Below are 27,378 nucleotides of genomic sequence, written 5' to 3'. Positions count from 1 at the left end.
CTTTCTTCCTTCACCATTTTCCTTTACCCTAAGCTAATTAAGTCATAAGGAAATCTCATTTCAGGAAAAATTACTGTAGGAATTCATTATAAAGGGTGAAATAACATTTTCAGAAAATTGTAAATTCTTCACGTAAAAAATGTGACATTGCCTTACCACTGGAAATTTCTGTACTGAAAATATATGGTTTATTGGTAAAGTCAATGCACCATATATGGCACTAAAGTTATGTTCTAAGGCATCACCTTGATTCACTTCATTGGTCTGAAACAAGAAAAATAATGAAGAAATTAGGCAAATTACCATCTATTTCTAGTCTATGTAGTACCATCTTATTATCTATAGTAAGACTATGTCCCCCAGTATTGAGATGTTCAAGAGGTAGTGCACTCCTGAGTCCTCTAATTGCAAATATGACCTCATTTGGAAATAAGTACTTTGCAGATGTAATCAAGTTAAAATGAATGCATGTTGGATTAGGGTGTGTCCTGATCCAATCATTAGTATTTTATAAGAGAAAAGGAATTTGGATAGACAAAAAAGACACAGGTAAGAATGCCATGTGAAGATGGAGGGAGAGATTAGAGTGATGGGTCTACAACCCTAGGAACAATCAAGAACTGCCAGCAACCAAAGGTAGCTAACTGAGAAGAATAGAACAATTCTCCCACAGGGCTCCAGAAAAAACCAAGCCTGCCAACACACTGATTTTGGATTTCTGGGCTCCAGAGTTATAAGACTAAATCCCTGTTGTTTTAAGCCATCAGCTTAAAGTAATGTGTTACAGCAACCGTGAGAAACAATGCACGGTGTTTAAGTCCTTAAAAAAAAATCCCAGAAGTCCAAAATTTTCTACTATACATAGAAGGTAGGATTCAAGCAAGAACTTGAATTGCTATCCTTCAAATAATAGAAAATTATTTAGGAATATAAACTTTTTTCTTCCAGAAGAATGTTAAATGATGTGAATTGAGAAGTAAAAATAATGGCTATTATATTATCACTTAATGAATTTTGAGTCTTCAGTTTATTTCAGAATCACAGCAGAGTATTTCCCAGAACATACTTCCATTTAAAGACTGACAAAGCAGTTGATGAACCATTTATTAGTAGTGACAGAACTTGAGCTCCTTACCCCTGCCAATAATGTAACTTTTTAAAGTATTTAAATGATAAGGGTTAGTCAACTCTCAGCAGATTACCGGTTCAGGGACTAGTATATGCCTTTGCCACAATCACCAACATGGCTTGCCCATGGAAATCTTAATATACAGTCTAGTCAAGAAGAACATTACTCTTCCATAATAGTACAAATAATGAAATAAATTGAAATATAAATATGAAAAGTTGTATGTAACAGACCTGAGACTTCTGGCTTTATAATCACTACTGGAAACAATGGAGCTGATTAGTCCCCATTAAGTTATACCTTCTCAAAAAAGGCAGAAATGCAATGAAAAGAAATCAACTAATATAAAGAATAGGAAATTAATCCCACAGGAGAAAATTTTTAACATCTTCTATTCAAATTCAAACTTAAGTTTTATGGGAAATATGTAGCACTTATGTCATACCTGATTAATCAATTCAGTTAGTGGGGTGACTATAATACTCCACATTCTCCAGAGATGCTCCTTGTTTTCCAACAGCTTTGCATTTTGATTAATAACATTTAAAACAGAGTCACTGAAAGCTAGTGGTGAAGTTGGTCCAGAAAGGACACAGCCTACAAGTGTTTCCAGATTGAGAAAAAACCTGAAGAAAAAATTTTGAGCCATGCATTAACCAGAGTGCATTTTGCCAAAATACATTAGTTACACCACACTACTAAGATTCCAAAAGTAACTGCCAAGGAAACAAGAAATGATAAATCCCAAGTTTTATTTTGATATTTTTAATTTAAAAAATGATATAGTATATAATTCAAGACTCTCATTCATCAAACAGCCACCTTTCCAAGTTTATAAAAAGGCTAGTTTCAGGGGGCACCTGGGAGCCTCAGTAGGTTGAATGTCCTACTTCAGCTCAGGTCATCTCCTCACAGTTCGTGGGTTTGAGCCCCACATCGAGCTCTGTGCTGACAGCTCAGAGTCTGGAACCTACTTCAGATTCTGTGCTCTCTCTCTGCCCCTCCCCTGCTCATGCTCTGTCTCTGTCTCTCAAAAAATAAAACATAAAAAAGCCTAGTTTCAGTTTAAATTACCTTTCATCTTCTACACCATATTCCAGGAGATTATTGTTGAAAATTAACTGAATTAAGAACAAAGCAGGAGTCCCCTGAAGAAAGACAGGAGATTGCAGTCAATCTTCTTGTTATAAGGAGTATAATCTTGTTACACGTTTCCTACAATTATGTTAAATAGGATCCTTTTAAGCTACAAATAATTTAACTTTACCTATTACTTAGGATATGACACAATGTCAGCAAATATATTTCTATAAGCCACACATAAAAATCAAGCTCTTTATATTTCAATGACAGCTATTCCATCTACATGAGCAATTGAGGAATGGAATATTCCAGACATAAAAAGAACATTAAGTTAAAACGTCCTGGACTAACAAATACCTACATCTTGTAGTTATGTTTATTTCATCGTAATCAAGCAACTGTTACTATGCTTCCAAATTTTTAAACAGTAACCACCACTATTACTATGTATAAGTAAATAGAAAACTTTCCTTCTAGAACTTTTTATGTAATTCAGAAAAACAGTTCCATTAATATTGCCATGTTTCTTTACATTAACTTATTACTGTTATCAGTTTTTCCCTTTAACATAATCAGCATTCCAAATCTAATTCAAAATTTCACAATTTATGTTTCACTACGTTAAGAAAAACAACAACTGTCATGGAATTTTTTTTTTTTTTTTGGCTAATTTTAACCATATCATTACATTTAAGATACTTGCATTAAGAATATCCATATTAGCAACCTGATATGCTGGTGAACCTAATACTTTCTGGGGCAGTCCTTTAATTGTAATTTCCATGAGGACCTAAGAAAGATAAAAAGTTTTGCTGTAAATTAGCCATAAAACTACTTTACTTAGTAAAAATCTAGTAGCGTTAGCTATATTCTATATTTTCAACAATTTATGGTTAAGTAATGCTCATTCATTAATGTAAATACATTCCCAGTTTAAGTTTCAAATACAATGTTTATACGTTAATGTGAATATGTTATTTTTAAAAGTTCAAATACAGAAATACAAAAAAATAAAACAATAAAGTCTTTTATCTCCAGTGAAAAATCAATGCTATCAATTTGGAGTTTATGTTCAGGACCTTCTAAATTTCCATGTATTTTAGTACACAGAGAAACATAACTTCCTGGGCTAGCTGTCACATATAAAAATACATAATTATTTTTCTTATACCATTAATGATATTACACTGTGAGATACTCTGGAATTGACCTCCATCTAATTATGTTATGGAGTTTTCACATCAATATACGTAGACATTTTTTAAGTTTACTTATTCTTTTAAGTAACCACTATGCTCAATGTGGGGATCAAACTCATGACCCTGATACCAACAGTTGTACGCTCTTCTGTGGCATCTGGGTGGCTCAGTTGTTAAGCGTCTGACTCTTGATTTTGACTCAGGTCATGATCTCACAGTTGAGCTTAGTCCTGTATCAGACTCCACGAGACAGTGCAGACCATGCTTGGGATTCTCACTCTCCCTCTCTCCCTGCCCCTCCCCCACTCACTTGCTTGCAGGCTGTAACAGACTTAAAGAAAAAAGAGTTGTATGATCTTCTAAGTCATCCAGATGCCCCCTATGTAGACATTCGTAACTACTATAGGAACATGCATAGTTTATTCAAACATTTTTCTATTAATGGCCCTTGAGGGTATTTTTTTCATACCACAAAAAGATATTCTGCAATGAATTATGTACTCACTAGTGCCAAAAACAAGTATTTCAAAAGACTACTAACTAGAAGCTGGGTCTAAAGACACACTCTTGCACTCCCTACCAAAATAACACCAGCATTCTTCACAAAGCTAAAGCAAACAATCCTAAAATCTGTATGGAGCCACAGAAGACCCCAATTAACCAAAACAATCCTGAAAAAAAAATCAAAGCTGGAGGCATCGCAATCCCAGACTTCAAGATGCATTACAATATGCACAAAAACAGACACAGATCAATCGAACAAAACATAGAATCCAGAAATGGATCCACAAATGTATGGCAACTAATCTGACAAAGCAGGAAAGAATACCCAATGCTACTGGAGTCAAAAGAAAGCTGAAATAGCCATGCTTATATCAGACAAACTAAATTTTAAACTAAAGGCTATAATAGGAGATGACGAAGGGCATTATAGCATAATTACAGGGTCTACCCATCAAGAAGAGCTAATAATTATGAATGTCTATGCACCAATTCGGGGGCACCCAAACATATAAAACAATCACAACATAAGCAATCTTACTTGTAAGAATGTGGTAATTGCAGGGGATTTTAAAACTCCAGTTACAGCAATGGACTCACCATCCAGACAGAAAAATCAAAGAAAACAACGGTCCTGAATGATACACTGAACCAGATGTATTCTGGTTCTATATTGTAGTTTGACAGATATATTCACAACTTTCATCCTAAAGCAGCAGAATACACATTCTTCTCAAATGCACACGGAACATTCTCCAATAGATCACATACTGGTTCACAAAAACAGCCCTCAATCAATATAAAAGAACTGAGATCATACCATGCACATTTTCAGGTCACAATGCTCTGAAACTTGGTATCAACCACAGAAAAATCAACCTCCAAATGCATGGAGATTAAAGAACATCGTACCAAAGAATGAATGGGTCAACCAGGCAACTGAAGAAGAAATTTAAAAATATATGGAAACAAATGAAATTGAAAACATGACAACCCAAACTGGGATAAAGCAAAGGCAGTCTTAAGAGGAAAATATATTGCAATCCAGGCCTATCTCATTAAACAAGAAAAATCCCAAATACAAAATCTAACAGCACACTTAAAGGAAGCTGAAGCAGAACAAAGAAACCCCAAGGCCAGCAGAGAAGAAATAATAAAGACCAGAGCAGAAATAAACACAGAATCCAAAAAAAAAACAAAAACAAAAACAAAACAAAACAAACAAACATAGAACAGAACAATGAAACTAAGAGCTAACTGGCTTTTTGAAAAAAACAAAATTGATAAACCCCTAACCAGACTTCTCAAAAAGAGAGGCCCCAAGCAGATAAAATCACAAATGAAAATGGATTTACCACAACCAATCCCTCAGAAATACAAGCAATTATCAGAGAACATTATGAAAAATTATATGCCAACAAACTGGACAACCTGGAAGAAATGAACAAATTCCTAAATACCCACACACTACCCAAAACTCAAATGGGAAGAAACAGAAAATTTGAATAGACCCCCATTAACTAGTGAAGAAAATGAATCATTTATCAAAAATCTCCCAACAAATAAAAGTCCTGGCCCAGACGGCTTCCCAGGGGAACTGTACCAGACATTTAAAGCAGAGTTAATACCTATCCTTCTCAGGGCACCTGGGTGGCTCCGTCGGTTAAGCGTCCAACTTCGGCTCAGGTAATGATCTCACGGTTCAGGAGTTCGAGCCCCCCATCTGGCTCTGTGCTGACAGTTCAGAGCCTGGAGCCTGCTTCAGATTCTGTGTCTCCCTCTCTCTTTGCCCCTCCCCCCCCCCACTCGCACTCTGTCTCTCTCAAAAATAAATAAAACGTTAAAAAAAATTAAAAAAAGAAAAAGAAAAAGAAAATACCTATCTTCAAGTTGTTCGAATAGTAGTAACGGAAAGAAATTTTCCGGACTCATTCTATGAAGCCAGCATTACCATGATTCCCAAACCAGACAGAGACCCCACAAAAAAGCAGAATTACAGGCCAATATCCCTGATAAACATGGATGCAAAAATTCTCAACCAGATACTATCAAATTGAATTCAACAGCATATAAAAAGAATTATTCACCATGATCAAGTGGGATTCATTCCTGGGTTGCAGGGCTGGTTCAACATTCACAACTCAATCTATGCAATACATCACATTAGTAAAAGAAAGGATAAGAACCATATGATCCTGTAAACAGATGCAGAAAAAGCATCTGACAAAATACAGGATCCTTTCTTAATAAAAATCCTCAAAGTCAGGATAGAAGGAACATACCTAAACATCATAAAAGCCATGTGAAAAGCCCACTAACATCATCCTCAATGGAGAAAAACTGAGAGCTTTCCCCCTGAGATCGGGAACATGACATGGATGTCCCTCTCACCACTGTGGCTTAACATAGATTCGAAGTCCTAGCATTAGCAATCAGACAACAAAATGAAATAAAAGGCATAAAAATTGGCAACGAAGTCAAACTTTCACTTTTCGCAGATGACAGGATACTCTCTACGTGGAAAACCCGAAAGACTCCACCAAAAGGCTGCTAGAACTGATACCTGAATTCAGCAAAGTAGCAGGGTACAAAAACCAATGCACACAAATCAGCTGCATTTCTATACACCAATAATGAAGCAACAGAAAGAGAAATCAACGAATTGATCCCATTTACAATTGCACCAAGAACCATAAAATATATCTTACAAAGATGTAAAAGATCTGTATGCTGGAAACTATAGAAAACTTACGAAGAAATTGAAGACACAAAAAAATGTAAAACCATTTCGTGCTCATGGATTGGAAGAATAAATATTGTTAAAATGTCAATACTACCCCAAAAATCTACACATTCATTCTTCTCAAAGCTAGAACAATTCTAAAATTTGTATGGAACCACAAAAGACCCCGAATAGCCCAAGTAATACTGAAGAAGAAAACCAAAGTGGGAGGCATCACAATCCCAGACTTCAGCCTCTACTACAAAGCTATAATCATCAAGACAGTATGGTATTGGCACAAAAACAGACACATAGACCAATGGAATAAAATAGAGAACCCGAAATTGGATCCACAAATGGATGGTCAAACAATCTTTGACAAAGCAGGAAGAGTATCCAATGGAAAAAAGACGGTCTCTAGCAAATGGTGCTGGGAGACCTGGACAGCAACATGCAGAAGAATGAAACTAGACCACTTTCTTACACGATGCACAAAAATAAACTGAAAATGGATGAAAGACCTAAATGTGAGACAGGAAACCATCAAAACCCTACAGAAGAAAACAGGCAACAATCTTTGACCTCAGCCGTAGCCATTTCTTACTCAACATATCTCATCAAAAAGCTGCTGCACTGCAAAGGAAACAACCAACAAAACCAAAAGGCAATGACAGAATGGGATAAAATATTTGCAAATAACATCAGATAAAGGGCTAGTATCCAAAATCTATAAAGAACTTACCAAACTCCACATCCAAAAAACCAAATAATCCAGTGAAGAAGAAATGGGCAGAAGACATGAATAGACATGGCCAACAGACACATGAAAAGATGTTCAACAATCATCATCAGGGAAATACAAATCAAACCACACTGTGATACCACTTGACACAAGTCAGAGTGGCTAAACCTAACAAGTCAGGAAACAACAGATGCTGGCAAGAATATGGAGAAACAGGAATCCTCTTTCACAGTTGGTGGGAATGCAAACTTGTGCAGCCGCTGTGGGAAAGTGTGGAGGGTCCTCAAAAAATTAAAAATAGAACTACCTTACAACCCAGCCATAGCACTACTAGGAATTTATCCAAAGGATACAGCAGTGCTGATTCATAGGGCACATGTATCCCAGTATTTACAGTAGTGCTTTCAACAACAGCCAAAATATGGAAAGAGCCTAAATGTCCATCAACGAATGAATGGATAAAGAAGACGTGGTTTATATATACAATGGAATACTACTTGGCAATGATTAACAATGAAATCATGCCATTTGCAGGAACGTTGATGGAACTGGAAGGTATTATGCTGAATAAAATAACCCAGTCAGAGAAAGACAGATACGTGTTTTCATTCATATATAGATCCTGAGAAACTTAGAAGACCATGGGAAAAGGGGGGAAAAAAAAGAGAGAGAGGAAGAAGGCAAACCATAAGAGACTCTTACAGAGAACAAAGTGACGGTTGATGAGGGGGTGCGGGAGAGGGGCAAATGAGTGATGGGCACTGAGGAGGGCATCTGTTGGGATGAGCACTGGGTGTTGTTGTATGTAAGCAATGAACCACGGGAATCTATCCCCAAAACCAAGAGCACACTTCACACACTGTATTTTAGCCAATTTGACAATAAATTATATTAAAAAAAAAAAAATCCTACAGGAGAAAGGAGGCAAAAAAATCTCTTTGACCTTGGCCACAGCAACTTCTTACTATGGAGGCAAGAGAAACAAAACCAAAAATGAACAACTGGAACCTCATCAAAATAAAAACCTTCTGCAGAGCGAAGGAAACAATCAGCAAAACTAAAAGGCAACCGAGAGAATGGGAGGAGGTATTTATTACAAATGACATCTCAGATAAAAGGTTAGTGTCCAAAACCTATAAAGAACTTATCAAACTCAACACCCAAAAAAATAATCCAGTGAAGAAATGGGCAAAAGACATGAACAGACACTTCTCCAAAGAAGACATCGAGATGGCTAACAGATACATGAAAAAATGCTCAACACTTCACTCATCATCAGGGAAATACAAATTAAAACCACAACGAGATACCACCTCACACCAGTCAGAAGGGGTAAAATAAACAACTCAGGCAACCACAGATTTGGTGAGGATGCGGAAAAAGAGGAATGCAAACTGGTGCAGCCACTCTGGAAAACAGTATGGAAGTTCCTCAAAAAATTAAAAATAGAACTACCCTACAACCCAGCAATTGCACTACTAGGTATTTATCCCAGGGATACAGGAGTGCTGATTCAAAGGGGCACATGCACTCCAATGTTTATAGCAGCACTATCAACAGTAGCCAAATTATGGAAAGAGCCCAAATGTCCATGGATGGGTAAAGAAGATGTGCACACACACATACACACACAATGAAGTATTAAAAGAATGGCACTCAAAAAGAATGAAATCTTGCAATTTGCAACTACGTGGATAGAACTGGAGGATATTATGCTAGGCAAAATTAGCCAGTCAGAGAAAGACAAATATATGATTTCACTCATATGAGGACTTTAAGACACAAAACAGATAAACATACGGGAAGAGAAGCAAAAATGATATAAAAACAAGGATAAGGCAAAACATAATAGACTCTTAAATATAGACAACAAACTGAAAGTTGCTGGAGGGGTTGTCAGTGGGGGGGATGGGCTAAATGGGTAGGGGGCATTCGGGAGGACACTTGTTGGGATGAGCACTGGGTGTTATATACATAGAGGATGAATCACTGGAATCTACTCCTGAAATCATTATAGCACTATATGCTAATTTGGATGTAAATAAAAGTAAAACAAACAAGAAACAAAAAAAAAAATAAAGACACACCTCTCAAATGTGACACAGCCTATCAAACTGCCATCCAAAAATATTGTACGGGTATTAACTTGAACGACTTTAACTTCAGTGACACAATGATATAATAGAAAGTTTAGGGCGCTTGGGTGGATGTACGTTAAGCATCTGACTCTCAGTATCAGCTCAAGTCATAATTTCAGGGTTCTAGAGTTCAAGTCCCATTATCGGGCTCTGTGCTGACAGTGCGGGGCCTGCTTGAGATACTCTCTCTTCCTCTTGCTCTCTGCCCCTCCAGTGTGCACTCTCTCTCCCTCCCTCCCTCTCTCAACAAATAAACTTAAAAAAAAAAAAGAAAAGAAAAGGTTATGTTGGTGAATATGTTTTCACATTCTCATTTGAATCAAACGCTAATGATAATAATAATAATAATAAATTGTATTTGTGGACTCATTTATTTCATTTCTGGCTCATCATGCCCTTCACGTATTAATCATAAAACTACTACATTCCCTTAAAAAAAGGTAAGGGAGGAGATAAACTTCCCAAGTTCACTCAGCTAATAAATAATTTGGCTGCGATTCAACCTAGTCTGCTCCAGAGCCCTTGCTATTAACCACTATGATCTACTGCCATAGTAGTTATCGCTGTCCCAGTACACAGAGACTCAGAAGGAATTTAAGTACAGTCTATTTCATCTGCAGTTTATCTTGGGGAGATTCACTATTATAAAAAAGTATATCCAATTGGTTTTTTCCTACTACAGGATAAAAAAAAAGTCTTTAATACCAAAATACTTATCTCAGTTAAGGAGGGTTAATTTAAATTGCACAAGTCCCAAAGATTATTACCAGCTTAAATGTACAAACTAACAATTAATGGAGCTAGGCAATCTTATAAAATTAATGTTTAGCTCAGTTCATAGTTCATGTTCTTAACCCCAATTTTCTCTGTATGGCTCATTCTTATGACAGTGGAATATTTCTGTATTGCCGGTATAGTCATTTACTTTACTGAGGTTTCAGACGACTCTGAAGTCAATGGAATAACATTTATTACAGGGCTAAATTGCTGATAAATACTTGATACAAAATGTCTTCTCAAAACATGGTCTGTGTAAGTAGTATTTTTTCCAATAAAAAATTCAATTTCAGAATATGATTTTTAAATTCCAGCATGAATTATCTTACTTACCAATGTTTTTGATACAGGAAATACTTCTGACTTTACTATGCTTTCTAACGATTTTAGTAAGAGGGTCAAAACTTCAGAACCTGGTCTCTCTTTTTTGTTACCTATCAAAAAGGAAAAGGAAGAATGTGGTTCTAAACATGCAAGTATTTTTAGGGGTGAAAATACAGTATTTTTAGGAATAAAAACATATACTTAGCTAAGAAAGACTAATTTTTAAAGTAAATCAATAAATTACCTTGTTTAAAAGAAAATTAAAGTCTGGAAGCTATATGCTTCAAAAATTGACTCTAAAATAATTTTATTTATAAAAGCCAAACAATTCACTGAGTTCTATAAAAATTATTTGATCAGTATTATAGTAGTTACCTGATTCAATGATTGATTTCATCAAGCTAATTAGTTCCTTCCAAATAGCATTGACAACTGCCTCTGCCAAACAAAACAAAACAAACTTTAGAAATGAAGCAGACAGTACTATAAAGGCTCACCCTTTTACCTTTATGCTAAAGAAGCTGAGCAATTCTTAGTCTAAAACAGAATTCTTATAATATTCAGCCTTGTAATCAGTTTATGAAACACTATCACAACACTGTTTAAAGAAATGTTTTTTCAAACTGTAACACATTAACACTGGGTCATGGAACTTAAGGATAATTATTTTCTCCTTTCTACTACCTGTATTTTCTTTATTGAACACCTTTTGCTGCTGACAGAAGGAAAAAAATAAAGATTCAAAAGGACACCTGAAAACCAGCCAGTTAAATAAATAGCTAATGATTTCATTTTTGAAATTTCTTCACAGTATCTGACAGGCTATGTACCATAGAAGTTTTGAGTGTGGATGCTGGAGCCACAGAGCCCAGGTCTGAATCACAGCTCCACCACTTACTATGTGACTTTGCACAAGTTATTTACTTCTATGTACAACGCAATTTCCTCATCTAAAAAACAAAGGTTACTCTAAGGATTAAATGATTTATATGTAAAGGTCCTGCAGCATAACCTGGGCAAAAGATGGCAATATGTAAATATTTCCTATTCTACTTTTTTAAACACAGGTTTAAACAAAAAAATCTTCTCTTAAGTATTTACCAGAAGCATCTTTTCCAACCGCAACAAAGCTATCATGAACAGCAGTGATAAGCGTACTTGCATGTTTGGAAAAAAAAGAAGAGCTGCTGATTAATGGATGTTCGAGTGGCTCTAAAAAAGAAAAAAAAAGACAATTATGCCGATCCAAAGCTTTATGAAATAAATGTATCAATATAAAATTTTAGGTGGTCCAACATGTGCTTTCTATTAAAAAGATTTATGCTTATATCACACAGAATTACAGAATATTTTGGCTGTGGGGGAAAAAAGCATGTCTTCTCACCCCAATGTACAATGATCTGAACGGTTTTTAAAAAGTAAATACCTAAGCTCAGTACAAGTTTGTTTTGCTTAGCAAAACTCAAGACTTCTGGACCCAACAAAAAATGAAGCAGCATTTCAAGTCCCAAAAGTTGAATAGACGGGATTGTGGCCATTCCACCAAAATTTGAACTTAAGTTCATCCGAGGAGTTACAGGAGTTCCATATGGGGAAGCACCTTAAAAAAAAAAAAAAAAAAAAAAAAAAAAAGAAAGAAAGAAAAAAGAAAGAAAGAAAAAAGAAAAAAAAAGGTAAGTTACATAAGCTAAATTAGCTAACCAAATGAACATATTTTGTTTACTTCATTTCAGTGAAATACCTTTTTAAAAGTAAATACTTTGTTTCTGAAATAAGTTGAGTTCTTGTTTAAAACCTGTAAGAGTTCCTAATTAGTAGGTTAAGAACAAGATTACCGTCACTTACCAACTCTAATGTTTTATTACTTATCTTTTGAGAAAGAGAGCATGAATGGGGAGGGGCAGAGGGAGAGGGAGACACAGAATCTGAAGCAGGCTCCAGGCTGAGCGTCAGAGCCCAACTTGGGGCTTGAACTCACAAACCACAAGATCATGACCTGAGCCGAAGTTAGACGCTTAACTGACTGAGCCACCCAGGTGCCTGTGTCAGATACCACTTAAATTACGATAATAATACTATGAAATATTAATATGCACACATTTCTAACACTTAAATATAAAAATCTGACTATAATAACTAACAAAATAACATAAAGCAAATCATTTTCTTTCAATACTATATATGCTAAGCCACTTTTTAAAAAAACATCTGTTAAGATCTGTTGTTTTTAATAACAACTCTAAGGTTCTGGTTCTGGTTCTGAAACAAACTCAACAATCATTTGTAATATATCTCACAGATACAGTAGAAAAATGCAGATCTTCAACTACAACAATGCAAGTACAACAGTAACACATAAGGAAAACAAGAGTATAGGATGGATTTTGTGATAAGGGAGCCAAAATTACGAGTGCTTCATTTTATATGAGTAACACTTAGCAAAGGTTTCATTTCAAGTCCTTTTTAAAAACAGAAAAAGAACCAAGTGTGTCTACCTTACCTTTGTGTATAGGAGTCATGGGATTTAAACCGGGAGAAGTAGCTACACGAGATGAACTGCCTTGAGGTAAAGCATTAGAATCGATGCTTATTGTACTCTGAATCAGAGGCACGCACACCTATTGGGGTTAAAAACAAAAAGAAAGGGAAACTATCTCTAAACTACCTAATTATCCATAATTTTTTTAAAGTCTTGCATAATACAGTTAAATTTAAGAAGCAATCTAAATTCTTTTGATATGTTGAATCCTACTGGCTGTTTGGATGCACTGCCTAAATACTAAAATTGGAAAAGTAAACATTTTTATTACAACTATATTTGCCATGTGTAATACCTGTAAGTTTCGTTACTAAATTCCAAATGGGAAATTATATCTGTAAATAATGCCTGAGTTTCAATGCTATTGGTAGAGACTCATTTTAAGCTTTTAAAAAATTCACCCTAAGAAAATATAAACTAAGACAACCTCAAGCTCATTTTCTAAGATCATTCCAGTACCAATCAAATCTAGCCAATGCATAACTTCAACCAATGAATGTGTGGGACAACTGGGTAAAATAAGCCTACCAGGACCTCACAATGGTAGAATTTGGAAAAATTATGATCTCAAGTTACATATTACCATTAATGCCCAATTCTAATTAATTCATGCTATTAAGTTTAAAATCTTTAATACATTAATTAAAATTTTACAAACTTGCTAAAAATTCCAGTATATTACAAAACCCCAAGAATATACTATACTCACTGCTGTGCAATTGTGTATATAGACAAAAAGACTACAGATTTAAAAATAAAATGTACTCCAAAAACCCAGATAAAGAAATGAAAAAGATAAAAGAAATTATCAGAGCTATCCTTTTTTTTACTTATTGTACAAATATTCAGAAACCAAAGATGGGATTCATTGCAAAAATAAAGGAAGTATAAGTAAGATTAAATAAACTTTATGTCTAAATGCCAGCAAGGGCAGTTGGCAAGATGGCGCCAGCAGGGGGTGGAGAAGCTGCTGCTGGGCCCCAGTGGGTCCACCATAGCGGCTGCCAGCATGACCTGACCAGCAAGGAGGAAGACGGCCAAAGCCTATGGTCCTCAGATTAGGTAGAGGATTTGTTACAATTTTGTAGCCTAGAAAGTTACAAAAAAATAAGAACTGATCCAACTTTTATCAACCAAGTGTAGCACTTGATTTCTATTTCAGTAATGTTGATTTTATTCTCAATTACATTCTAAATGTTATGGAATTTTTCAAAAATCTTTCAAAATGACTTTAGGGTTAGATATTTGAGTGTTTGCTGGTTGAGAAAGCTTTAGAGGCTCCATTTCACACAACTGGAGAATCTTTTGAGCGAAATAAAAAATTCTGTGTTAGGAAGAAAAGATTTTTTATATATTGTGATCTGCTAACACAGCAAATGTAATATTGAAAGAATAGACTGTTAAGAATTTAAGAACACGTTAAAAAACTCCAATCATTAGAGCCAAAACTTGTATTACCTGTTCAAAATTAGCAGGAAGATGAGGTCCAAGTCTCATTAGTAAATACCACCAGACTTCTAGTTTTGTTAGTGCTAGAGTTTCTGTTCTCACATGGATGGAACTCAAAGGCTGCATTAACAACTTCAGTCTTTTCGCACTGCATAATATTTCTTAAAAGAAAATAAGCACATGGGCAAAAACATGTAAGAAGATAAATTTTGTGGTTTTGCTAAAAACTAAATTTTAAAACTAAGTATGTAAGTCTCCTTTTATCATCACAAGAGAATAGATTAAAAATAATTTTTTTTTAGGGGCGTCTGGGTGGCTCAGTCGGTTAAGCGTCCAACTTTGGCTCAGGCCATAGTCTCACAGTTCATGTGCTCGAGCCCAGTGTCGGGTTCTGTGCTGACAGCTCAGAGCCTGGAGCTCACATGTTCCCTCAATCTCTCTCAAAAATAAACATTAAAAAAAATTATTTTGGGAGGCACCTGGTGGCTCAGTCAGTTAAGCATCCCACTCCGGCTCAGGTCATGATCTAATGTTTCTTGACTTTGAGCCCCACCTCGGGCTCTATATGCTGACAGCTCAGAGCCTGGATCCTGCTTCAGGTTCTGTGTCTCCCTCTCTCTCTCTCTGCCCCTCCCCTGCTTGTGCTTTCTCTCTCAAAAATAAAAAATACTTTATAAAAAATTTTTTTAAACCACCAACTGTTCTTGTTACGCCTCAAATTTTCACTTTGACAAACTCCAATACAACTAGACTGTACTTAAGATGGCCATAAATACATAAATAAATAAATAGAATAAATAATGTTTATTAGATACTGTGTGTGCGCCAGGGACAATTTTCCCAAGAGACATTTGGCAACATATATGGCATCTCTGGCTGTTAGACCGGAGGCAGGAGGTACAGAGAATGCTGTTGGCATCTAGAATGCACCCAGGGATACTGCTAAACTTCTTTCAACACATGGGACAGTCCTCCACAACAAACCACCCAGCCTAATATTCCATGTGAGTGTTAACAACTGGGGATACATAAAAAGACCTCTGTGCTCAAGTAAATTATCAAAAAGACTTAATAGGGATTTTGAAACATCTGTCCAGCTGTGTTATTTGATGAAATGGCATTAATATTTCTGACAGTTATTTTGCCATTTAACTTGCACAATTAACATTTCTATAAAGAAAATAAAGTCAAACCACTGTGCAAATACTCTAATCCTTTCTGAACTCCTACTGTACTTATGAGAAGAGTGCTACAATAATATCCCTACAGCAGAAATTGACAGTTACCATATTTTTAGTTACCTCTTTCACTCAGGACAGTGATGGATACCCAATATTTTATTCCTTTACTCAGTCTCCCATTTAGCCATTCTACCCAATGAGACTTAAAGGGAAGTGTATGTAGAATTTCTGGAAAGCTCTAGCGATAGATGGCTCAGCTGGGAAGAAATTCATTTTTGCTCTTCTGCCTTCTCCCTTTCCTGTAGTCTATAATTAAGGCATACTGAAGATAACAGAAGAGAAAGGCAGGCAGCTGATTCCTTAAGACTTCTTGGATCCATAATACCAGGGCCAGACTTTTTAACTCTGGACTTATTTCAAATGAGATAGCGTTTTATTTACCTTCTTTAAGTTATGTCTATTTTATGCTTTAACACTCAACTTTTACACATGTCCAATAGGTTTAGTCCAGAACGCTAACTTGCATTACCAGTTCATAAACAAAAAGGTAATATTTACAATTTGTGCCTGGCAATGTACTTTTACCAACATTTTCAATAAAATTATAGGTAATAAAAATAATCACTTTATAAAACACACTAAGGGAAAAGGGATTAATGATCTTCACCAGAGAAAAATATAACATGAAATCAACATTACTTAGCAGATCTTATAAACATCCAATATTGTTTATATCTAAGGTAAGTGGGTACTCATACTGATCTACTTTTGGGCTACATACTTTCTCATATTTACATCAACACTATAGGTTTGAATTGCATTGGTCCACTTATACAGTTTTGTTTTTTTTTTTTACAGTATAGTACTGTAAAGATATTTCCTCTTACGATCTTAACATTTCTTTTTTCTAGCTTAGTTTATCCTAAGACCAGAGTTTACAATACATAAACAAAATACAGGTTAATCAACTATTTATGTTATTGGTAAGGCTTCTGGTCAACAGTGGGATACTTATAGTTAAATGTGGGGAGAGTCAAAAGTTATATACAGGCTTTCAATTGTGGTGGGGTGTTGGTGCCCCTGTTCAAGGGTCAACTATATACCAAACACCTCCGCTAGGTAACAGGAAGATAAAGTAAATCAAAAGGAGTCAATTCTATACATTAGTAGCAATGACCCACTATTAGGTACTGTTCCAAAGGTCCTGAAAAAGTTCATCAGTCACTGATACTTTTGTTCCATAGCAATCATAATTTTTTAGCTGTAAATTTCAAAAATGCCTATCCTTTTAAATTCTATTTTTAGCTACAAGTTTATTCTCTTAAAATAAAAAAAAAATATTTAACAGGTTATTTCAATATAAAGCCCAAAAGATCAGAAAAGCTTTGTTCTTTTCATCTTGCTTGAGTGAAATCCATAGAAAAATCAAAAATTTTAAATAAGACTTACTTACCTGGATTCAAAGCAAAATTATCTATTAAACTCTTCCAGGCAATAAATGCTATTTTTTTAATCATGGGTGCTCCACTACGAAATCCTAGTTCTTCCAGCTGTAATAGAGAATTAATGAAACTCCCACTTCGATGCAAGGTCTAAAAATGAAAAATCATTAGAAAGTTATTTACCTGACTAAAACAATATACAGGCACTATTATTAACCTAATTCATTCAGTGTTAGCTATGTAAAGTCTTAAAAACTTAAGTTTAAAATGTACTGATTTTTATACGTACACTCAAAACTCAAGATCACAAAATATAAGGCTCCATAAAGTACATAATGCATAACACAGAACATTTCTGACATTAGAGAAAATGAGGAAGGTTTAAAAAAATCTCAAATTTTACCAACATAACGGTATCCATAAGAAAATCAGTAATTAAAAAAAAGTAAGAAATGTTGAACCCTGAAACTAATAAAAATAGTTTTTTAAAATATACTCAAAAAGACAAAAAGTTAAGGGAAAAATGGACAGATGACAAGTAAATTATGAATAACAAGGAAAAATACATTAAAAATGAAACCGCAATCTCAACCGGCTGTAAATCACACCCAAACTGAACAGAATATAAATAAAAAAAATAACTTGCTTAGAGAATCCATAAGTAAAAGCTAGTAGAGCTAATAAATTCAGTATACAAGATCAACACACAACAATGAACAATCTGAAAAGGAAATCAGGTATTTCCATTTACAATAGCATCTAAAAGAATTAAAACTTAGAAATACATCTAACCAAGGAGGTGAAAGACTTGTATACTAAAACCTATCAAGTATTGCCGAAAAACATTTAAAAAGACCTAAATAAATGGAAAACCATCCCATGTTCATGTATAGAAAGATTTTTTAATACCATTAAAATGTCAATTATTACACACGGCAATCTACAGATTCAACACAACACAAAAATAAACTCAAAAGGAATCAAATATAAAAAGTTATGAGAACTAAAACTATAAAAATCCTACAGAAATGGACAGGGAAAAAGATTCATGGCACTGGATTTGGCAACAATTTCATGTCTATGACACCAAAAGCACAGGCAATTAAAGAAAATCTAATTTTTATGGGACTTCAAAACTAAAAACTCCTGGGCACCTGGGTGGCTCAGTCGGTTTAGCATTCAACTCTTGGATTTAGCCTGAGTCATGCATGATCTCACGGTTCGTGAGTTCAAGCCCCACATCTTGGGATACCCTCTCTCACTCTCTCTGCCTTTCCCCTTGCTCATTCACTTTCTCTCTCAAAATAAACTTAAAAACTAAAAACTCCTGTGCACCAAAGGATATTATCAATTGAAAAGATATTTGAAAAAAATATTTGAAAAATATTTGAAAATCCCAGACCTATAAGGGTTAACATCCAAAATAAAGAACTCCTCCTACAACTCAACAACAAAATGAACCACCCAAATAAAAAGTGGGCAGGGCTGCCTGAGTGGCTCAGTCGGTTAAACATTCAAGTCTGGATTTCAGATCAGGCCATACGTGATCTCACGGTGGGGCTCTAGGATCAAGCCCCACATCGGGCTCTGTGCTGGGCATAGAGGGTGCTGAAGATTCATTCTTTCTCTCTCTCTCTCTCTCTCTCTCTCTCTCTCTCTCTCTCTCCCTCCCTCCCTCCCTCCCTCCCTCCCTCCCAACAACTCCCCAGTGTTCTTGCTCTCTATAAAAACAAAAACCCACCAGCCACAAAACAACTTATTGAGTTACACTATAACTACTATGGATATCACTTGGATTACCATGAGAAAAACCAAAAGGAAAGCTCTAGAATGTTCAAACTGGTGTGAAAGCTAAGCACTACCATAAACAGCACCATGCTAAAAAAAAAAATACAAATAAAAACTACGATTAAGAAAACGTATTAAAGGGAAACACCAAACTTAAGAGTGACTAAAAGATTCACAGGGAATAGTACCTGCTATCTACTGGACACAGTGGGACAGCCCTGAGCTAAAGTACTTTCAAATATGATTAAAACCAGAAAGGGGAAGCAGGAAAATGGGAAGGCCCTCTGCCCAAGGTTAATGCCCAGGAAGAAAGAAATTCTAAGTTATCCAAACAGGAAAGGGAAAGAAGAGGTTGGTTGCTGTAACTAGTCTACTCCACTGGAAACGGCTTTATACGAAAATCACCTAAATGTGAAAAATTCATTAGGCCAATAGACTTATGTTTCAAGAAGGCCGACATAATACAGCTCAGCCTGAAAGTCACCTTTTACCTCAACATATGGTATAAAGAAAAACCCTTTATCCCCACTATATACAACTTTGGGTATTACTACCAAAGGTATTGTCATGGACAAAGATGTAAACAAGCTGGGTCCTGTGACACAACAAACACATAAGGTTATTCTGGAGAAATATGCCCAAGTTACTAGCAATCCTGAAAATGATGGATGCAGAGATGCGGTCTTACTGGCTTGACAGCAGTTACATACAAGTAACTCTTTACAATTACTGAAGACTGCACACCAATCAGGAAAACCCACCTTTACTATGATTATTTCTTGTATGTCTGCAATCACTAAGAGAACTATTTACTGTATTGTCAAAAACATGAAAATGGCCCAGTTTTACAAAACAAAATGCTCTGGAATGGCTATCATATCAAAAAACAAAAAAAAAAAAACAAGTTTGGCAAGGATGTGGGAAAATTGGAGCCCTGGTGTATTACTGGTAGGAATGTAAAATAGTGCAGCCACTGTGGAAAACAGTTTGGAACCAGCAATTCCACTCTTACACATATATCCAAGAGAACGAAAAGTAGAGAATACAAAAGATATTTGTACACCAAAGTTCACAGCAATTATTCACAACAGCTGAAAGGTAGAAACAACTCAAATATCTGTCAACAAATGAGTAAACAAACTGAGTTACACACCATGAAATATTCAGTTGTAAAAAAGAATGAAATTTAGTTAATTTCTACAACATGAATAAAACTTGAAAAAATGTCTAGCATAAACCATAAATAGACAAATAGTGCATGATTCCATTTATGTGGGATGCCTAGAATTAGCAAATCCATAGAGACAGCAAGTAGAACAGCAGTTACTAGAGGCTGGGGCTAGGAGACCAAAGAAGTTCTTGCTTAACATATATAAAATTGTTGGAGAATATAAAGTTTTGGGTATAGATAATAGTGACGTTTACAAAACTTGTGTATATATTTAATGACAATGAAATGTACGTAGGACGGTTACGATTATTAGGTTTATTTATCACAGCAAAGAAAAACACCTCCCCTCTCCTTAGAAAAAAAACCTGGCGGGGCGCCTGGGTGGCTCAGTCGGTTAAGCGGCCGACTTCGGCTCAGGTCATGATCTCACGGTCCGTGAGTTCGAGCCCCGCATCAGGCTCTGTGCTGACAGCTCAGAGCCTGGAGCCTGTTTCAGATTTTGTGTCTCCCTCTCTCTGACCCTCCCCCGTTCATGCTCTGTCTCTCTGTCTCAAAAATAAATAAATGTTAAAAAAAAAAAAAAAAAAAAAACTTAAAAAAAAAAAAACCCTGGCTTAAAGAAGACAGAACAGGTGGTTGATCCTCATTATTCATCAAAATTAAGTCCACTGCAAACACTGTGTTAGCAAGTACTGAGCCCTTGCTCCTAGGGAAGATGCAGGTTAGGCTCCTATGAGAACCTTTTCTGTCAACCAATCGACATCAATCTTATATTTATTTGTTTAAAGATACCGTATGTATTGTTGATTCATGAACAATGAACTCACAGCCAACAGCACTGTAACTCATGCCTGAACAGAGCTTATCTAATACGTGTAATTTCTGAGGCGCCTGGGTGGCTCTGTTGGTTAAGCGTCCAACTTCATCTCAGGTCATGATCTTGTGGCCGGTGGGTTCAAGCCCCGCGTTGGGCTTTGTGCTGACAGCTCAGAGCCTGGAGCCTGCTTCACATTCTGCGTCTCCCTCTCTGTCTGTCCCTTCCCTGCTCATGCGTGCGCTCTCTCTCTCTCTCTCTCTCTCTCAAAAATAAATACAAACATTAAAAAAAAATTTTAAAAATAATACATATAATTTCTCCCCAGGGCACATCACATAATCTTCCTGTGCTTAAGAATCATGGACAACACTTTGGCACTAAGCCTGAGGGTCATTTAAAACTAAATTCACCCAGAAAAAGCACAAAATGTGGAAAACATGTCACCAAGCAGATTATGAAAAGGACATCTGTTTACAAATGAATACTGAGAGCTCAAATAAAAAGGCAGAGCATAACGTTGCTCTACCTCAGCTGGGAACCTGCACGTTGGGGTGGATCTCTTTTGCCATTTTGCAGATTTGCAATTGACTGGAAAAGCAAAAGTATTTACAGTGGGTTTGCAAACAAATTTTATTAAGCAGCTGAATTTACATCTATAGGATCAGCTCCACTATGTAAAGTTAAGACACGAAAGAAACTCATGTATAAACTACGAAATATTCATGATCTGTGGACTTACCTTCCCAAGAAGTTTGACAAACAAAGGCCACAATTTTAACACATAAGTCTCATTCTTACTCATAAATAGCTTTTGGAGTTCTGAAAGTAATTTCTGCAAACAAATGCAAAAATATTTACCAAAAGACTCTTGGGAAAACAAAATATGCAGTATCAGACTATCTTAGTTGAATAGCTTTTCCCAATATTTTATTAGAAAATTTCCAAGTATATAGCAAAGCTGAAAGTTTTACATTGAATTTCCCAATATAAACACATACCATTAACATCTTACGATAACTGTCTTATCACAAATCTGGCCATTCCTCCATCTATCAATTGAGCTTAATTTTCTTCTACCAATATACGTTTCCCAGAAAACCAGCATGTATACCATAAGAGTTCAAATGATAACATTTTAACTTAAAAATACATTAACAGCTTCATGGGTAGCAGACACCTGAGAACATTTTGGTTCAAATTTACGAAGAATTTTATATATACTCTTGGAAAATAAACTTATCAAAATAAAAAAACTTGCAAAGACATTGGAGCTACTTTAGTAGTCTCCAAACATTACCATAAGGCCTCTCGAATTTTAAAAAATAAACAAAATCCCAGGTTTTAAAATCTGGAAGGCTCCCTCACTACACCTGGATTACTGAAGTTACCTCTGAAGTACCTTCCCTTCTTCTACTCAACTCTTCTAGAGTCTATTCTCAACACAGGCACAACAATCCCTTTAAAGCCCAAGTCAGTACATATAACGCTCAATACTCAAAACCTTCAAATACAGTTTTCAATAAAAGAAAGTGAAAAATTCCTTACAATATCCCCCAAGGTCCTATGTGATTTGGCCCTCTGTTCCTCTGACATCATCTCCTATCCTCTCACCCTCATTCACTCTATCATATTGCCCTTGCCAGTGTTCACTGAACACCAACTAACACACAACCATCAGAACAGGGCCCTTTGCTCTCAGTTTCTCCTGCCTGGAATTAACTTACTCCATGTTATCCAAGTAGCTAATTCTTGTACCACTTTCAAATCACTGCTCAAATATCCTATTCTTTTTCCTTCCCTGACTGCCACACCCTTCCTCTACAATGGCACTCTTCATCTAGTCTGTTTTCCATCATGTTCTTCACTGAATATACTGTATTCTTTATTGCCTCTCCCACTAGACAATAAGCTCCACAAGTTCCTTTTGTTCTTTGCTATATTCAGTGTCTAAAACAATGCCTGGCATATACAGGTGCTAAATAAATATTTGTTACAAGAAATAAAGATAGAAAAGCTTATTAGGAAAAGTTATTAGTAAACAATACATTATATGCACTTATGTGCTTTAAATTTATACCTATTGAGATTGTGTAAAACAATCCAAATAGCACTCAAATTAGTTAATGTTCTCCCTTTTCCAGAAACGCAATCCCTTTCGGGGCGCCTCGGTGGCTCAGTTGGTTGAGTGTCCCAACTTTGGCTCAGGTCATGACCTCACATTTTGGGAGTTCAAGCCCCGCGTAGGGCTCGGTACTGACAGCCTGGAGCCTGCTTCTGATTCTGTATATATCTCTCTCTCTCTGCCCCTCCCCTGCTCATGCTCTGTCTCTCCTGCTCTCAAAAATAAATAAACATTAAAAAAAAAAAAAGAAATGCAATCCCTTTCAATCACTATTCATTGGTGATGAAGTAAAATGCCTAGATCCTACAAACACTGAATAGACACTCCTTCCTTAATCTAGGAGCAGTATGCCTACACTACCTTAAGCAATTGCTTATGTTTTATTCGAAGAGGAACTTCCTATATCATAATGAAATGATACCACTATGAGCTCTAAGCTTGGGCCAGAAATTTACAATTCAGTATCCAAAAAAATCCTTAAAGTAATACTTACAGTAGTCATAAGCTGCTCTGTGATAGATGCTATTTCTTGTTGTTTTTGAAGCAACAACGGCATTCCCATCTCTAAAGCAGTTGCTCCTCTCAAATGTACCTTTTGGGCTGAATGAACCACTAAAGGTATGACCAGTTTTGCCCACCTAATTGACTCTTCTCCCATTTGAACTGGGGCTTGTTCAATTAGCCTATAATAAAAAAAGTCAACGAATAAATTAGCTTGACCTCACCTTTTATGTCTAAACTACTAGGAAAATAACCAGCACAAAGAAATATACCTAGTACGGTCCATTTGTTTCAGAATATGTACATATACGCATACACACACACAGATCGAACTTTTACTTGCTAATTTGTAGATTTCCATATTACTTTTTTTTAATGGTTATTTATTTGTAGAGAGAACACACACACGCAAGCGGGTGAGGGGCAGAGAGAAAGAGGGAGAATCCCAAGCAGGTGCCGCACCGTCAGTGCAGAGCCCAACTCGAGGCTCAATCTCAAAAACTGTGAGATCGTGACCTGAGCCAAAAATCAAGAGCCGGACACTTAACTGACTGAGCCACCCAGGCATCCCTAGTATCAATGTTTTTATATAATTAAATTTAACATTCTTTTAGAAGATAGCCAGAGAATGGTAACATGTGAGCATCACTCAGGGCATCAGAACACTAAGTAGAGTTAAGGCAAATAGCTCAATTAAAGAAAACTTTAAAGAATGGAAAAACGACGTAAGACAAATCACAGCAACAAAGTCTTTGTGCTGTTAGTAAGTCCTTTAAAGCACAGGGATGGATAGAAGTTAGGGGATTTTCCTGTTCTCCCATTTGCTGCTAGTCACTGTTATTGCCTTCTGACATATCCCCTAAGTCTACTTGAAAGCCTATTATTCTTTAAACTCTTGCAAAAGCTTTAATGGAAATAATTTTTAAAATCAGAACTCTGTTACCAGCATCAGCACAACCAAGACTTTTTCTTTATTTTTATGTACACTCTCTGCCCAACATGGGGCTCAAACATATGACCCCAAGATCAAGAGTCGCATACGTTACCAAATGAACCAGCCAGGCACCCCAACCAAGACTTTATTTTTATGACTCAGTAAAAATAAACAAGGAAACCTACTAATTTAAACTCATCTAATTCCTTCTTTTTCCCGTTATCTTTTCTCCTTGAGACTTTTAGAAGACATTTTCGTTCTTTAAATGTCTAACTCAAGTTCCCAAAGTCCACTCTTTGAAGTGAATTCTAAATGTACTGCAATTATTCTTCCAAAGCAGCAAACTCATACCTTATGATGACATTTAATGCTTCATAATCAACAACAGCAGAATGCAGCTCTCCTCTATTAAATACTATTTCTAATGAATCAATTATAGTGGATACCTAAAAGACAGAACCAAATAAATACAAATCAAGTAAACCTGAATTTTTTAAGTGGTGCGTAGTTACGAAAACTTATATAAAAACCATACTCACTACTTTGCCAATGATTTCAGTGGAAAACGTCTGCTTGGATATCACCCAAAGTGCCCTAGTACGTACATTTTTGTCTGAGCTCTTAACACTATCATTCAATTTTAAAAGCAGTTCTTCAATATCTGTGTCTGAAAAACAAGCAGCTTTAATTATGTAAAACAGTTTATATCCTTTAAAATCTCAAATATAGAAATAGAGCAAAACATACTCTACATTGTCAAAAAATTAAATGCATATCCAGAGATTAGGATCAGTGAACCAATGTTGGTATCAAACTTCTTCCCAAAACACAAAACTTTATCAAACAAACAATAGATTTAATTTTGTGCAACTGAAAAAACTGTATAGGCATCATTAATAGCCTTAAACATGTAAGACAAATTTTGGCAAGATGTTATAAATCCTATACCTCTGCTCTAAAATGAACAACTTCTACTTTAGATTGGGAACATTTCCACAGATAAAAAAGAATGGGCAGAAACTTTACCTTCAGAAAGAAAGATGGTAATAACTTTAAGGAATCCTTATTCCCTATCCCTGATTTCTCCCTCTGTAAAGTTCACCTCCAAGGTTTGCATTAAAATGGCAAACTACAGGGGAGCCTGGGTGGCTCAGTGGGTTGAGAGTCAGACTCTCAGTTTCAGCTCAGGATCTCATGGTTTGTGGATTGGAACCCCGCCCAATCAGCCCAATCAGGCTCCACGTTGTGGGCAGAGCCTGCTTGGGACTCTCTCTTCCTCTCTCTGCCCCTCTCTTGTTCTCTCAAATAAATTAAAAAAATAAAATAAAATGGCAAACTACAAAAGAATAATTAAGATTACTTGAAAACTCAGCTACTTTTGGTTCCAAATTACCCCAATACCACTACGTGAAAGATTTTCAATTCAGCATGTTCCTTAGTGCATATGCTTGTTTTATACTACAATAAATGACCATCTAAATTACTAACTTCTAAAGCAGATATGCTTTATACAGGAAAAGGTTCAATTTTCACTGCAATCATTTTTAAAATAGACTTATGCTCTTTTTAGAGCAAATTTTATGGTATCAGAGTTAAAGCTACATCTAGAAAAAAGATCTAACGATGACAAAACATCATTTCTTTGTCAAAAGCAAATCCTAGACTACAAATCACAAAACTAAGAGAAAAGTAACAGTACTTTTAACATACCAAACTATATTTATAAACTCTAAAAAATATTAAGTCATAATAAATTTACCTGATAATCCTGAGGTAATTTTGGGATTATACAAACAAAACCCCAAGGCCTGTAGAGCAGCACTACTGAGGTCTGAGTTTTGACTGGAAATGTGAATCTGTAAAAACAAAAAGCACATTTGTTACAAACAATTACAACCGTAAATAAATTCTTAAGGAACAAAAGTGGACCAGAAAACAAAATTATTTTAGCCTAATCAATCAAATGTTTGAGTAGATAAAAAAAGGAATAAAATCAGGAGTCATGTACATAGCTTGGCCAAAAAAGGAAGAATGGCACTACATACAGACCACCTAAAAAAAAGTGTTCTCTTAAAAGATAAAGAATGTCTCCAACTCCACACACCTGAAGGCAATAAAAAAAAGACAACAAATGGAAAATGCTGAAGACACCTCCACAAAAGATAGGCAAGACTCAAAGACAAAAGCTGACATTCTAGCTTTAGAGTGGAGTGACACCTCTACGACAGGGAGGAATTGGAATGTAACATTTACTGAGAATCTAAAGTGATAGAAGCTCTAAGCATTATCTGAATCTTTTAAAAGGAATCCCTACTTTGCAGATTGGAAAATTTGAATGTCCATCTGGAATTCAAAGCCCAATCCATATTATGTATGTGAAAGCTGTAAAATCCCAAACCTGTCAAAGGTAATCTTGCTATATTCCCCAACCCTACAATTATTTGTAACCCTGTGTTTTTCTTGGTACCATTTCCTATTCCAAAGTGATTTATCTTCAAATCCTCCCACTGCTCTGAATCAGATATCCAAGAAATTCTCAGCTATTTGCTGCTCTTGAGCAGGAAAAATAGTCAAGTATATGAACAGACACTTCCTTGGGACACCTCTTTTATAGTTAAACAAAACAATAAAAAAGACCAAACTCTGGAGCATAAGAGATAACAGAACAACTAGTTCAAAGAACCACAAAAAGATAGTCTTAAACACCTAAGACTTTGAGAGCTACTGCTGTATCTCCAGGAGAATATCTATGATCAACTTTTATTAAATATATATTGCCTGAAAGTATTCCTTAACAGTGTTGTCTTCAAGAATGCTTG

General features: G+C 35.7%; 1 protein-coding gene across 5 annotated transcripts in view; it reads right to left on the bottom strand.

Moving 5' to 3' along the window:
• The window catches only part of RIF1 (replication timing regulatory factor 1), a 74,154-nt gene that overhangs the window by 43,465 nt on the left and 3,311 nt on the right, over nucleotides 1-27,378 (bottom strand). For 4 of the 5 annotated variants that reach the window (XM_023259316.2, XM_023259319.2, XM_023259317.2 and 1 more), the window contains exons 4-19: nucleotides 26,319-26,415; nucleotides 25,099-25,226; nucleotides 24,911-25,005; nucleotides 23,618-23,807; nucleotides 21,742-21,834; nucleotides 17,238-17,376; nucleotides 14,613-14,764; nucleotides 13,116-13,233; nucleotides 12,042-12,215; nucleotides 11,717-11,827; nucleotides 10,991-11,053; nucleotides 10,625-10,725; nucleotides 2,916-3,002; nucleotides 2,204-2,277; nucleotides 1,575-1,755; nucleotides 157-264 (exon numbers count right to left, since the gene is read on the bottom strand). In XM_023259316.2, the coding sequence (XP_023115084.1) occupies nucleotides 157-264; nucleotides 1,575-1,755; nucleotides 2,204-2,277; nucleotides 2,916-3,002; nucleotides 10,625-10,725; nucleotides 10,991-11,053; nucleotides 11,717-11,827; nucleotides 12,042-12,215; nucleotides 13,116-13,233; nucleotides 14,613-14,764; nucleotides 17,238-17,376; nucleotides 21,742-21,834; nucleotides 23,618-23,807; nucleotides 24,911-25,005; nucleotides 25,099-25,226; nucleotides 26,319-26,415 (1,911 nt within the window). The remainder of the gene's footprint in view (nucleotides 1-156; nucleotides 265-1,574; nucleotides 1,756-2,203; nucleotides 2,278-2,915; nucleotides 3,003-10,624; nucleotides 10,726-10,990; nucleotides 11,054-11,716; nucleotides 11,828-12,041; nucleotides 12,216-13,115; nucleotides 13,234-14,612; nucleotides 14,765-17,237; nucleotides 17,377-21,741; nucleotides 21,835-23,617; nucleotides 23,808-24,910; nucleotides 25,006-25,098; nucleotides 25,227-26,318; nucleotides 26,416-27,378) is intronic. The other variant, XM_023259318.2, reaches the window with a different exon arrangement.

Source organism: Felis catus, chromosome C1 (assembly GCF_018350175.1).
Source record: "Felis catus isolate Fca126 chromosome C1, F.catus_Fca126_mat1.0, whole genome shotgun sequence".
Classification (NCBI taxonomy): domain Eukaryota; kingdom Metazoa; phylum Chordata; class Mammalia; order Carnivora; family Felidae; genus Felis; species Felis catus.
This window is presented reverse-complemented; position numbering and strand designations above follow the sequence as displayed.